This window comes from Pogonomyrmex barbatus, unplaced genomic scaffold, assembly GCF_055798465.1.
Source record: "Pogonomyrmex barbatus isolate J1 unplaced genomic scaffold, ASM5579846v1 scaffold1, whole genome shotgun sequence".
Taxonomy (NCBI): Eukaryota; Metazoa; Arthropoda; class Insecta; order Hymenoptera; family Formicidae; genus Pogonomyrmex; species Pogonomyrmex barbatus.
The window spans coordinates 17,915,483-17,930,974 of NW_028297098.1; the positions used below are offsets into that span (position 1 = coordinate 17,915,483).

General features: G+C 36.0%; 1 protein-coding gene across 1 annotated transcript in view; it reads right to left on the minus strand.

Moving 5' to 3' along the window:
• The window catches only part of LOC105425315 (uncharacterized), a 37,809-nt gene extending 24,947 nt beyond the window's left edge, over window positions 1–12,862 (minus strand). Inside the window, exon 1 of the mRNA XM_011636030.2 lies at window positions 12,105–12,862. Coding sequence (XP_011634332.1) covers window positions 12,105–12,161 — 57 coding nt within the window. The 5' untranslated portion in view covers window positions 12,162–12,862. The remainder of the gene's footprint in view (window positions 1–12,104) is intronic.
• Between the last annotated feature and the right edge of the window lie 2,630 nt (window positions 12,863–15,492).

The following is a 15,492-nucleotide window of genomic DNA, read 5'->3' on the forward strand; positions in this document are numbered from 1 at the left end:
CTGTACAACTTACTACTGTCATACATTTTTATGAATAATAATTTATTTAAATCCATCATCCTCTTTCTAATATTTATTGTCGCATGTGTATCCAATCCCTCGGATATTTCAGGGACTCAGCAGGCGGTAAAGAAACGTAAGCTTAAAAGCGAAACTATTCCGAAAGCAAGAGGTATAATTAGCTAAGTATATACTGATGTACTTTATCAGAAGAGCCTCTTGGTTGTTGTCGCGTTACGATAGCGACCGATTGAAGACACTTGCACTTTGGATTAAATTAATACGAAATTATATCGCGTATCGCGAGTACTATTTCAAAGTGGATTAACATTGTCGCGCACTTACGTGAGAATTTCAAGCCCCGCAAGACGCAAGCCGATAGAGATCTTTTGGCCTAAGGGAAGCCGCATCACAGAATTCCTTGAAAACGAATTTGAACACAAAGAGATGTAATTAAAACGAAGAAAATACGAAATGACACATACGCGCGCTCTATCTCGTATATTCGTTTATGCATTCACCCGAAGAAATTACACGGGGAATATGTCACATTGTATGCTCATAAAGACCGCTTAATTGCCCGTAAGGTCCCTACATTCACACTCGGCCGAAGATTATCCATCCGGTTTAAGTGAAGTCCTGCCAAGTTTACCTTGAGGATGAAATCAATTATACCGCCCCCTAGGAAAAAAAAAAAATTGGAAAAATCGTTCGATTATCTCACAGCTCTTTTCGGCAAGTTTCGTGAACAATTTCATAGATATTGCAATGAATACATGAGAACTTTATTATCAAACGTCTTAAAGAACTGTCGATATTTCAAAATATATCAATATTATCAAAGAAATGAAATAAAAATTTGTCAATTATATTTTAATAAGATTCGAAAAATTTATCATAAAGAGAAGATAATTTAACATATACATTGTCTAAAAAAAAATATAATTTAATCTACACATTGTCTAAAAGTTAGTTTTGTATAAAACATAAATAAAATAATCGAGATGATTTTTTATTCCTAAAATTATGGTGAATATTGCAAAGCATGTTAAGTCTTACAAATCCGTGTTTTTAAATACTGATTTAAATAACTATCGATATAATAAAGTTAATATATAATGAGCTTAGTAGCAAATTAAATGATTTCACAGGAAGATTGCTGTCAACAGTTGATCGGTATCAGGCATCACAGAGAAAGTCTTGTACGTGCAAAAAAGAAGAAAAACACATGAAAAGAAAATGTATGTATGGGATATAATGGGATATGCATAGGAGGTAAAGGTATGGCTATTTGCCAAATCTACCTTCGCCTACGTCCTTGCCGAGGTCCTCCAACCCATCGCGACGATTGGCGTCAACGGTCTAAATATATGACGCAAGGAATAGCCACGTCGAGATAAGGATACTAAAGCTCCTCTCGAAATTCCCCATAAGATCGGTCCCGCGCACGGCTCGATTCCTGCCGTTGATGCTGCGGAAGGAGGCGGAACGGGGAAAAAGGAGGGAAACCGAGATGGAATTCAACACGACGACGCATTCCGAAGGCAGTGATCATTAAACTGACGTTGCTGTTGGCATGTTGAATAGATTCACGATTGCCCCAATAAATATCGCATCATTAAATAAAATGCTAATAACATAAGTCTTGACACTTGTGTGTAGATAGAAAGCATATGTTTTAAATATCAATAATCAATAATTCTATTATTTAAGTAAATAACGTACGTAGCATATGTTGTCCTACTTTGATCAGATTTTCTTTTAGTAAAAACTCATATCGCGAAACCAGTTCACGGATAGAAGTAGGCTAAAAAACTGATATTTAAAGAGAGAGCGATATTCGCTTTCTGTACACCGGATTTGTAACACAGTTGGAATTGGAGACTCAGTAGTCAGTGAAACAGTTCGGCATTGGGTTCACCTTTTTAAATTAAAAAGATACAATTGAGAGATATCGACCTGTCCACCGGGATTCAACGAGGAATACGGCCAACACAATCTTCAATCTGTTTCCCAACGAATGCGAGGATTTACGAGCTAAGGTCGTACACGAGAGCACGAAATGTGGGTGCTGAATATCATTTTTCTCCACCTTGCCTCGAGGGGTATAAATAAACGCGGTGACTGCCAATGAGTTCGCGATGCTACCATTACATGCAGTCTCGACCAACGAGTGGATAGACGGAATTTTAATCCTATCATATGGAAAACACAAACGAATTAATCACCAAATTTCTGCTCTCTTATTTTATGAGTTTCGGCATAAACTTTAAGAGCGCATTTTTTTGACGTGTTGTTATGCATTTTATATATGTTTAAACGTCCACACGTTTGTCGAACATTTAACGCATACCATATCAGAAAATCGATACAAAATCACTTCCGTCGAAACTACATCCTATGACTATATATAGAGTGCGCCGAGAGTACAATTCTATTAATAGTCACTCTTCTTTACCTGATTTCTTCGTCGACAAATGTTTTACAGCTTAGCGGAGAAGGGGTGGAAGGAGGGAATTCGTGTCGGGCCCTTTACCTGTTTCGCAGGGAGATGAGAATTTTTACGCGCTGTCGTATTTTCTGCGAGTTGTTATCCCGGAAAAATTTATGATCGACGATCTGCCTGAGAAACGTTGCATGCAAATGACACGAGCGATAAACGCTTTGAGATTAAAGCCTCTTAATGTGAGAGTCTGAGTACGTTGGTAAGTTAAATTGTTAGGCCAACGCTATACGTTAGAATCATCCGGAATTAATGACGCTTCTTCGGTAAAGAAATATCGTTTGGTTTAATGCAATCCCTCGTGAATTACGTTAACCAATGAAGCACCTAGCTAACCAATGAACTACGAACTTACTCCGAGAATAATTCGGAATAAAAGGTTCTTACAAAAGGAATGTATAAATTTATGTATAAATTTTCAATAACCTATTTGTAAATAGATTATCGAAAATTTTTTCACGCTTTCGCGAAAATAAGTTCATGAAAATATATAAAGTAGATTTCAGGTTTTAGATAAAGTAAAATTTTAATTGAATATTGATCATACGTGATATAATGGCGTCTCTCTCTCTCTCTCTCTCTCTCTCTCTCTCTCTCTCTCTCGATCGAATCTTTCGCTTGACTATCCATTTCAGCATTTCGCAACAATTAATGGATCGCTTGATGTCAATCTAGCGGGTGCTAGGCAGAGGTGATACATACATTCGCACAAACAATGCATCGCGATTGATAGCATCGCTGACTTATTACGGTGGTGCGAGCGTAGGCAGGATTTTCTAACGAAGTCTTGCTCTCGCTCAATAGATCCGTGGTGCTCACAAAGTTTCATGTGGGTGAGACTAGTTGTATTTTTTCTAATAATTCAGGATTGATACCAAACGATAGATTCGTTAACTAAATTGTTATTGCCCATTCGTTACGCAATATCGGCCCACTTTCGAGAAACTAAAAATAACGTAAAACGTTCGAATGTTGCTTAATGTATTCCAAATCATGTATTAATTCTTTTTTCTATTCTGAATTTCTTGAATTAACATTCATGAAATCTTTATTAACCTTTTCTCACCAATAGAATCGATATATCTAGAAATTATAAATTTACGTAAATTGTATTTGCCCTAATTTTTAGTTTTTACTTTTTATAAACGTCACATAAAAAATATAATTCTCTTGATTATATAAATCTCTTTTTAATCTTGCTAAATTAGGACTAATTCGAAAATTGTCCCAATATAATTCAGTCCCAACGCTGCGAGTATAGGCAAAGCGTCGATATTAACGTAATGCGGACGTTTTCCTCTTGACGATTCCGATTTCGCAAAATACTTCTTCTTGGCTGGAGACAGTGGTTCGGTCGGAATCCAGTCGATCCGCTGTTATCGTTCTGGTTTAAAAATATCTGGCGCCATCCAAATCGGTTCGAAACTTGCATGCGAGCGAGAACGCATTGTCTTTTGAATTATTCTGACAGTGAAAGTTTCTCGCATGCAGGACGAGACTCCTTCGAGTGGCTACGTTAACGGAATGCGAGATTGTGCTTTGGATTTCGCCTGGGATATTAAAAATGGTTTCCTCTTATAATTTTTTGAGAATTGCCATATTTTTAATATTTATTGGTAAATAGATAAACATTATTTATAATATTATATTCAAAACTAGTAGTAGAAATAATTTTAAAAAAATTAAATTTGCCATTGATCTAGTCAAAGAAAAAAACATCTACAATAAAATATAATTAATATAATTATTTAACATTATATTATATTATATTGTGTGTGTGTGTGTGTGTGTGTGTGTGTGTGCATGTGTGTGTGTGTTATAAAGAAAATTACAATATTAAATGTTGAAATGGATCGAACAATCTTGCGAATAAAAGGGAGAAATTGAAACGCGAAGGGGAGATGATCTTATAGCGTCTGGCACCGCGTTGTTGTTTCAATTAATCGTGATGATGAGTTAATTGTGTGACAGGAACTACGTGACGCGTCAAGCCGGTCCACGGGGAGAAGTATTCTCTTTGCTTCATAAAAAACGTTAACGGATATTTTCTATTAACTCCGCAGGAAATTGGATGAGAGCGCATAGAATGTGATTCGTTCTCTGCAAGCCAGTCCCTGGATCACGATATGGTTCGATATTTATATACATGATATTAAGAATTTTATAGTTCAGGAAAAGAATTGTGAGACTATTCTAATGAGAAATTATTTAGTGCCCCGCCACAAATCCTCAGGAATGTAAAAAGACTCGTTAAAAACACATTAACGACATGCCTCGATGAAGGACTATCACAGAACGACATGGGATAATATATCATAAGGTCCTTGAGAATTTGACATGTCATTCGTTATTATTGTCCCGTCTGCGATAATTCACACCCATGTTGATGCCACTCGCGATCCACGATATCAAAATCATTGTAAATCCAAGAGATTCTCTTCTCCGGCTCTCAATTCTAAATGAAACACGTGCGCAACAATATTCGTTCGATAAATGCGAAATTATTATTAATAACACTACTACCGGGACGGATCACTTGAAAGAAAAAAAAAAAAAGAAGAGGAAAAGAACAAGCAGATCAGATAATTCGTTTCTCATTATCGAACTCGGTTTTTTTGTAACATCGTCAAGTATGCGCAACGATATATCGATATAATTGATATAATCATATACTTTTTAGTCTCACACTTTTGTGTCCTTAATCGAATATATTCTTTCTCATTCTCACGCCTATGCGGCGGACACCAAGCGACACCGTTTCTCATTATGATTTTTTGCACCGATGGAATTTACGATGTGACGAAGAACGCTTCATCTTTAGTCCGATCCGAATGCCATCGTCGGTCCCGCAACTGTTACAGTTTCTTTTTTTTATTTTTTTTTATTTTTGTTGGGATTGGACAGCAGCACATATGCCGCGTCGACCGGCGTTTTTTATCTGTTACAATGTACCGTTATCGAGGCATCATCGTGCTTTACACATGCGTTCGTCACAATGCAACGTGAATTCCGCGCGTCTTTACGTCCGTTAACGGTATTTCGAGACGCACAACAGAGCTATCTTTCGGTTCCATTCGTGTATTTCCTCTGGCCGTACGGTACCACGCGATTAGTCGAATCCTTCTCGGTGAAACGGGTTCCGTAAGTATTTCTACGCGAATGCATCTTCTCTGTTAATCGCGATTTAGTTCCATTAGTGCAGTGTGCATCGCGGCTTCAGTCACCTATGACATTATCACTGTGAATGCAATAATCACATTCTAACATGGTATTGTCATGATTGAATATAGGGTAGAATACTTACATCGCGTAATTTTGGAATAATTTCTTCACTCGATAAACTTTTTACAAGATAATCATTAGCCATAAAACAAAAAATAATTATAAAAAAGCTTTTTTCTTACGTAAATGTAAAGTAATAAATTTATATAAACAAAAGTAAAATAACAGTAATTTAAAAGACGAATTAACAACAATTTAGCTATTCAAAAAATATAAAATAATTACATAAAAATTATTAAACATATATGTCTTAACATAAAACAAACATAAAACAAAACATCTTTACTACAACCGAAGATTAAAATAAATATTATTACATATATATATATATATTCAGTCAGAAAAATAATTCAAAAATAATTCAAAAATAGTTCAAATACATTGTGCTCAGGCCATCTTTTTTACTCATGCTTTTATAAAAAAGTCAGGGCTGGATATTGATTTGCGATCCCAGGACAAAAGGGGTTCATTTTTACGTGCTGCCACCGAGAGATTTACAAACCGACTGTCTTGAGGTTACCAACTTATCGAGGTGATTCAAGATGGTCAGTAAGCAGACTACGCACTACGTGAATCATTCGTCTTCATCTCTGGTTACCAACTTATTGGTGATCAACCCGATATTGCACCATACAAAATAAAGTTATTTAAGTGCAAAAGAGATAAAATAATAAACGCACTCGATGCATTTCACAGTTTTCAGAATAAATGTTACTGCATCTTGAAATATTTTAATAAACGATCAAAAGTCTCTTTCCCGTGTTAAAAATATAAATTCGCAAAGCGCAAAGCAAAACTTGTGTTACTTGTGTTTACTAAAATGTTTTTATTTATATGCGTTTATATGGTTTAAGCATCTTTCGCCGCTTTTGACCAGCACTCAATCGGCACATCGGCGATATCTCAAGAATGTGATTTCGATGCATGGGAGTTGTAGCAATATATTGCGGGATTTTTCAGACGCAAGTTAAATAATATTCATCTAATCTCCGCTGACATGTACTTAATACAGAAAATAATCGTAGGAAAATTATGCAAATGATTTTTTCGAAATAAAATAATCATATTTTGTCGTGACAAATTGGACAATTGGACTGAGTCAGCTCAATTTTTTGCGAAAAAAATGAATAAAGTTTGTATCAAATTACTTTAATAATTTCTTTAATATATAAACGTTTCATTTCGCTTTAAAGAACGATAATGTTTTTAGTGCACTTTTTGTATCGTGGTAGAGATAACATGTGCGATTTTGAAATGTATCTCGCTGCAAAATGAATTTTTCATGAGCTCTGTTTCTTACGCAAGTTTTAATATTTCACATATAGTACTTTGCACACTTTTAAATGTTATGCAGGGCGTGAAAACGCTGTGCAAATATACCGGAAATGCTCTAGTCGCTGAGAATAAAATTTTGCCGCGATGTTTCATATTATCCTAGATTCCACGAGAGTTTTAATGACTGACACGCAGGTTTTACATCGATTTTCTCTTGATCATTAATAATCACATTCTGCAAAACCATGGCGTAAAGCACGCGCTTTCTGTAAATTGCTCAGTAATCTTGACAAAATCTCTTACAATTTGTCCGGTTGTGTGTACCGTTGCAGCGCTTCCACGTTACAACGCGGCATCCGCAAGAGGCGAGAGCGATAAATTTTCTGTAATATCATTGGACCGGTTTTGTGGATAGTAACAATGAGCACATACCTCAGTCTGGAACGGTTGTTGTTTGTGTAAAAAAATCTCTTTCTCTCTTCTGGATAATGTCTTTTATGGAGCGGAGGTCATCTCGCGATGATTACCTTGTATGTTCGATCGAGGCGACTTTTTTTCAACCAAAACTGTTATATTCAAATTACAATTATATGAACGTATATAATACAATATTCATTTAATATTGACACGATTGCGTGCCAATTTTGTTTTAAAAAAATATATGCTATCATTTTGCAAATTAACACATTATGAATTCTTTGATAATTTATACTGAAATAATGCTAGTGTTTTTTATAACAGGCATACGAAAAAGAATTTAGAACTTTTTAATATTTTTTATCATTTAAATAATATATAAAATTCAATTATGTGAAATGTTCGGAAAAGAAAGAAGTTTTATATAAATTATGAAATATAATTCTGCGCATATAAAATTATGGTGAAAATCATAATTACAAAGAAAGAAAAAGCTTTATAATCAATATTTTAAGGTAAATTAAAATTAAAAGATTACTGTAAATTACAAAAAATTGAAAAAAATTACCGATCAAAGAAGGAAAATATTCAATTGAAAGGAAAGATCTGAGATGAGTTCATAAAGGAACCGTCAATAGAGATTGATGATTTATAATGAACCACCATGCAAACAAGACAGGCGTAGAACATAAATTTTGCACACAACAGTATACCGATCGTCTGGAAGCTTAACGTTATCCCACTTGACCGTGACCTTGGGTTACAATAACCGCGGGCAAGGGTTACGTGTCGCGCACGTGGAAAACGGTTATGCGAAATCGTAAATTTCTCTTCGCTCTCTGTTAGAGAGATGCATTTAAATGCTTACCCCCCGCCGGAAAGTCACTTGTACATGACATGCGGGCGTCCCTCGTTTTGAGAACAATTTTTCAAGCGACACTGCGCTTCAGACAGTAAATCGGTATTTAAGCATCGAGTTTACATCCCTGTCTCTTTTCGTGACTCACATCGGATATAATAGTGTAAAATACATCGTAAATTTATCGTATAATAGTGATTTCGTAACTTGTTACATGCGAACGCATCACGCCACGTATTAAAAAAAAAAAAAATAATCTCGATAACTTTGTTTCAAAATCAGAAATATAATAAGATATGCACGCAACTTCACATATCTATTGAAAAAAATAACAAAATATTATATCCACGAAATCAAATATCCGTGATAATAAAATCTTTATTATTAATTTTAAAACTACATAGAAGAGCTTATCCATCAATCATTTACGAAGTAAATTGTTCACAACAATTAAAAAGAAAGAGATGATAAAAGAAAGAGAATGGTAAAAAAAACAGCGGAGTATTTATTACAGTTTATCAAATTTATTGGACTCGGAAATCACCTTTCGTTAATGCTATGAACAATGTGTCTACATTTTACATTGATTTTTACCATCTATGTAATTAATTAAGCGAAAAACGCTACTGATGCTACCGATGCCAATTTTCGTCGCTTCCGGTCTCGGTTAATACGCGCGTTACAAGTAGCATTGATTTTTAAACCGCTCATTATCCAATTACCTTGGGTCTTTGGAGCGTGGGCGTGCTAATTAAGGGCGACTACCTGGTTGGTGTTGTGAATTAAGAAACGGCTCGGATATCTCGTAGTGTCATCAGTACAGTTTCGTTCATGCTTGTTACTTGCTACTTGTTCTCCCGGTGCATCTTAATTAATGGAATACATAAAAGACGAGATTTAAGATTGTTTCAACATTGTTAATCCTTAATGTTGTATGTCTTAATGTTAGCAATTACCAAAGGGGTTTGCGGAAAAACATGTTAAATCTGTGAAATACGATATGTCAGTGGGGGAATGTTGGGTTTAGTGTAATACTTGTTTTGTGACATAAAATAAGTTTTACAAAAGTTACGTGTTATTTTTCTTATTTGGCTTCCATAAAGATTCCAGAATGCAATGCAAATTGATTTCGGAAAATGTATTTATGTCGGAACGAGATCTCAGATAAAAGGCACTTGATACGTTGAAAATTACTTGTGTGCTTTACACGATGTCGTATTATAGTGGCACAAATTTACACACTTTGCGCTAGGATTACATATATAACCGTGATATTAGAAGATACGGCTGACACCTTTCGTCCACAGAAACCTTTCTTAACTGGTTGCTATTGGCCTCGACCGTGCGATTTTTTTGTGAACACCAATATGTGGTTAACTTTTGCAGATAAATTATTGCATCTTAAATTTTTTATTTTTAGATACATTCGCTTACACGACATCACCACACAATGTAAACTCGTATGGGATGGATGTAAAAAATATAATAATCGTATAATCAAAATATTACACGAAAACAAAAACTACCAGCTTAAAGAATTTTACATAAAAGAGCACAAAATAGCTCTAACATACTTTTAATTTTTTCAATATTGTAGTTTTGTAATTTTTCTTCATTATATTGTATAATTTTTTAATAAAATAGGCTTTACTTCAAAGCATTTCAAAAGCATCGAAGTTAAATTTATTTACTTAAATTATTTCGCCTGCAAATGGCTTTCTTAATTAAATCATATTTTTTAAACAATTTTTACATTATATTATTTCATGTCTTATGTCTTTCATATTTAACAAATTGACACATTCACATTCACATTTAAATTGCTATAAATTTAATGAACTAATGATCTATATTTTACGATCGTGACCATTTATGCTCCAAATTATATTTTACGTATTCGTAAATCCTGCTTTATCCTGCTTTATCGCGCACGATTTTTCAAAGCAACTATTGAGAAAAACCACATCTTACGTTCCAGATACATCGCTGTTCAAAATGTTACGCAGGAGACATTCGGACAAACCAGTTACCAAGAACTGGATCACTTTGCGATCGGCAGTTCCGTAATTGTCATACGATCGCCAGCGTTAATTAATTGAAATGTGCGTTACCAAACTACGGCGGCTCGTTAATAATTAATACACTTAGGCGAAATAATTTCTCGCTTTAAATTCACCGTGTGCAATCACATAATTTATGGTAGGATCTTTATTTCAGTAAAAAAAAAAGGACATGAAGAATCAAAATAGATAAGAAGACAGATGATTAATTAGAGAAGTTCAATGAATAACGCGCATAATTTCTTATAGATCAAGTAAATACTAATTATTAATTAAATCTTAATTAAATACGCAAAGAAGCTTTGCGTATTATTGCGAAGTTAACTCATCTGGAGAAGGAGAGAAAATTCGATATTAAGAAATATATATTCTAATTTATTTCAGAGAAATAAAAGTCAAGTATGCAAGTGTGTTATCTTTCTCGTTCAAAAGAGCAAGTACCTCATTTAGAGGTAATCAAAGTGACTAATATTCATCGATTGTAAGTGGATATTATTATTAACAGATTATGTTAATGCTGCTATCTCTTTAGAATTAACTTTGAAAGACACAACGAGTAATTAGCGACACTAGTATTACTTATATATTAATCGTGATACATGTATATATTTATTTTATGAATAAAATCCTTATTTCATAAATTCCTCTGATATCTTGACAGAAAACTGTAAAATAATTAATATAAAAATACGCAAGATAAATATACCCATATATAAATTACGTACAGTTAAATGTACCATGTATATTTGTAATATCAGCTTTATCTCTCCTCTTATTCATAAATTATCTAATATGACTCACAAATTGTTTAATTATAAATAATTTATTTATTCAGTGAAATCAATTTAATTCAGATTTGTAGACATCCGATTACATCAATTGAGTTCATTTGACGTTGCTAGAATTTATGTAAATATCACGTATATATTCCCTCTTTCCTCTTCTCTCTCTCTCTCTCTCTCTCTCTCTCTCTCTCTCTCTCTCCCTCTTTCCCCTCCTTTTTTTTTCTCTCTCGCCTATAAAACGGCTCACGAAATTTTTGCATTGATCTCATCTTACGTTGCATTATACAAGGAAAGGCGCATGATTATTTGCAGGAACCACCATAAGTTAACATTCCGCACATAACGAAAGTAGCATTCGCCCGCGACGTTTATTGTGTATCTACCATGTATCCCGCCAGGTATACTCGATGTAAGTATAGCGGGCACGGGCTTAGATAACGACGTTATCCTTGACTCCAGCCACGTCTACAAGTCGACACGTTGCACGCGCCGTGTGTGAATGCCATACTCTGCATACGAAGGTACATACACCGAGATTTCGCGAGAGCCGGGACACAGTGCGGGCGTTCGCCAACCCGTAATTATTTTTAATATTAAATATTTCTTTGCTAAACGAAATAACAGACATTTCCTTACATTTGACTTCATTGCTTTTAATCTCATCTCGTATCTCGTAGGGTCACGCCGATCACGCTAAAGCGATCTGTATTTTCTAATTTAAAAAAAAAAAACCTATTTTACACGGTCGTCGAGCCTCGTAAAATCGGGGTACTTTAAATAACAACAGGAGGTTCGTAACATACGACAGCAGACTCTGGCTCCTATCACCATCGCCGGTCCGGATCGACTACGCCCTCGTGTTAGCGCGTTATCGACCTCTCGGGGTACGATTGCTCGTAAAATAGCAATACGCGGGGGCTTACCAGCAGGAGAAGCACCGTGCTCGTGGCGGTCGCGTCGACCGATATGCCGCACGCCATTTCTCGCTCTCGAACGAGGGGGTTGCCCGCTCTCCTCTACCAGATCATCCTGGACGCGCCGTCAGCTCACAGCTCCTCGGGTTCGCGCCACCCGCGGGGTTTCCTCGGAAATCGAAGCCCGATGTTCACTTCTTCACGTCACAAAAGAAGAGAAAGAGATGAAAAAAGAAGAGGGATCACCAATCACGTCCGCCCTTAAGTCGAACCGCGACTCGTTAATCCTTCTCCGCGACTCGTGATTCCTCCGACGAGAGGACACGCTCGCTCGAAAATTAGGCCGACAGCCCGTAATAATCGACGATTACTAAGGACTTAATGACACGTTAAGCTATCTCTCTTGCGATCGGAGGTCCGATCGGAGGTCGGATTACGGTCGATCACACTCGCTCTCGATCGCTGCTCCCTGCGCGATCGCTGGCCTTTCGCCTCTCGCGGATGCCGATTACCGTCGATGATTTCGCCCGATCGCGAAATCTCGTAACGGGCACGTGAAGGACGAGCTTGCTGCCGAGGACGATACGGCGCGAGGGCCAGTGGCTAATTCGACGCGTCCTCGTGTAAAAGGTGACGATTATGTGCGGTCCTAACCGTAGCACAGGGCTCGGGCAACTGACAGCGGGTCAGAGCCGCGGCACACGGCGCCACGCCGCTCTCACAGCTGATCTGAGAGAGCCGATCGCCTCTATCAGCGCCTCCCCCTCCTTCCTTCCTTCGCGAGGGGCCCGCTCTACCCTCTCTCTAACGCGCGATTCTCAATCTCCATGCCGCGCCGCGCCGCGCCGCGACGCTCCCTCCGATGCTCCGATTCATCCCGGCCGACTCGGATTATGTTAATGCTCGAATACCTGGAGACCACGAATAGAACAGAGGAATATAAAAAATACATATATTAATGCTCCAGGGCTTTCCAACAATATATCTCTTTATAGGATATATATCTTTATTAGAGATTTATTAGAGATCTTTTTTTTTTAATATAAGATTTTCCTATAAAGCGAGAAATTTTGAGCCGTGACTCCTTCGAGTCTGATTCAGGTACTTAATCTTGCTGTTTCTGAAGTAGCAAAAAATAACATACATAATTACAAATCGCACTGAAACATGTATGTAAGGATCCCTTTGAAATTTAAAATCGTTAAATATACAAAACTAACAATTATATATACATATAAACGTTATTATTATGCTTTCATTACTTTTAATTTAATCTTTCTGGTATAAAGCTGATAATTAAAAAAATTCATTTAATACACAAAAATACAAAAAAATCCCTTCAGGATTACTTACGAGATTATGAATAAAGTCTTTATTGATCGAAAAAAAGAAATGTTTATATTCTTTTGCGATTGGACGTACGCGAGTCTGTCTGTCGTCAGGTCAGCCGGAGAAGATGCAATAATAATTAATGCTCGCGGAGTAATTCATAAATATTAATGTAAACTTACGTACATTAGACTTACGTCCCGGATTTGCGGATATCTCGCTGTGGGTTTTACGAGCTTGCAAAAAGAATGGCGTATTAAAGCACGTTAATTAGTCATGTAGTGCTCGTTACCGCAAACTGAAGGTCGCAAGTAAAACTGTCGGTTGTAGTCAAGCGACATTCTGGAAATACAGCCCACGTGCCCTTAAGAACCGTATCGTCGGTGCTTCTCTTCAGTATTGTTGATATATGATCATATATATATAATCTTTTATACATGAAATTATATTTATCATTAAATTTAAGGCTTAATTAACAAGATGTTTAATATCCAGATTAACAATTTTTGGAAAAACAACAGTATTAAATTTTCGACAAAAGAAATATCTCGTAACACTCGATGAAGGTCAATACTTAATAATCTAGCACAATATTTAATAAATCTTATGAAATACATGTATTTTGAAACAAATGCACAAAAATGAACGATGGAGTGAGTCAAAGAGAGATTTCATCTTGACCAAATGATGTAACCAATAATTTAATATCTACTTTCGCCATGAGTCATTTTTGAGACTAAAATTCGTATGTAATTTTTATTTTCTGATAGTGAATATATTCTCAAACGTGATATCGCAGATGTAGCTTTATAATACCGTCTAACAACTCGCTCTTACAATTCCGCATAAAAATAATTTGAAGTTGCAAGTTCACGTTTGATGTTTCACACTTATTTCTACATGCATCACGTTATAGCATTTGCCAAAAGTGATTCGAAGGAAGAGAGGATTTCTTAAATCTTGAAAATGATAGTCATCGAAAGATAGATTCCCACATTTTTTTTCAAATCATTCACGCGGGATTGAAAATCAAGGCGTACTCTCGGAACTCGAGACTGTTGCCAGTCTGACGTGGTGAAATTCTTAGAACGATCGTCCGTTCCGGTATTTCTCTGGGGTTACGATAGAAGATGATGACGACGATGACTGGCGGGGAATACAAAGCGCATTTAACGAAATCCTTGTGCAACGGGCGCGGATGAATAACCGACCTTGCGAACGAGTGGGACGGCCTTCGTGGTGGCGTGCTCTCACGAAGACAAGGATACATCCCCGCCTTCTTCAGGTTTTTCACACCGGATACGAATCGAAAATGTCCCGAACGCGACTTAAGTTACATCGGGCTTTCAGATCGCATTTACACTCGAACACGCACGATAGGAGCGAGCGTGGATCATACGTTTCGCTCGGAACGTCGTCCACAATGATTAACCACGTGCGGATTTATTGGCGCCGTCCCGACGCGCCGCGAGTTCATTTTCATTCAGTTACCGTTTGTTTCTGCGAAAAAGAAATCCAGAGAACATGTCTCATTTCAGAATTCATTCAAATCGTGTTAAAGTCGTTTCCATTTAACAAAACAAAAATTTGGTTAGATAGTTTACGAGTTTGTCACTTCAACAAAATTTAAACAATTTTTGAGTTAGTCACATAATTTATCTCATTTAAATGTATAATTAATATCTCGTATATATTAAAACACAGAAATTATTTAAATTTCTAGAAAAAAATATTTAAAGTATCTCTTGTGATGTTGTCTTTTTGAAACTATGTATTGATGTCAATGTAAATAAAATCGACATTCTTAAAAAGATCAGTGCTCTTCTTTCACGTAAAAAAAAAATGAGAAAAAAATTTCAAAAAATTTCAAACGATCTTTTCCTGAATGAATGTAAAATTTTAAGCAGAACAGAAAAGTAATAACGGATAATATTTAATAGATAAGCTTTTAAATATGTAATCATCTCTTTTTTATTTTTTATGAATTTATATATATAAGTTCAAGATAAATATGTCGCCATTACATGTCGTTATTTTTAACAGACTTGCAATGTAACAACTCGAAACC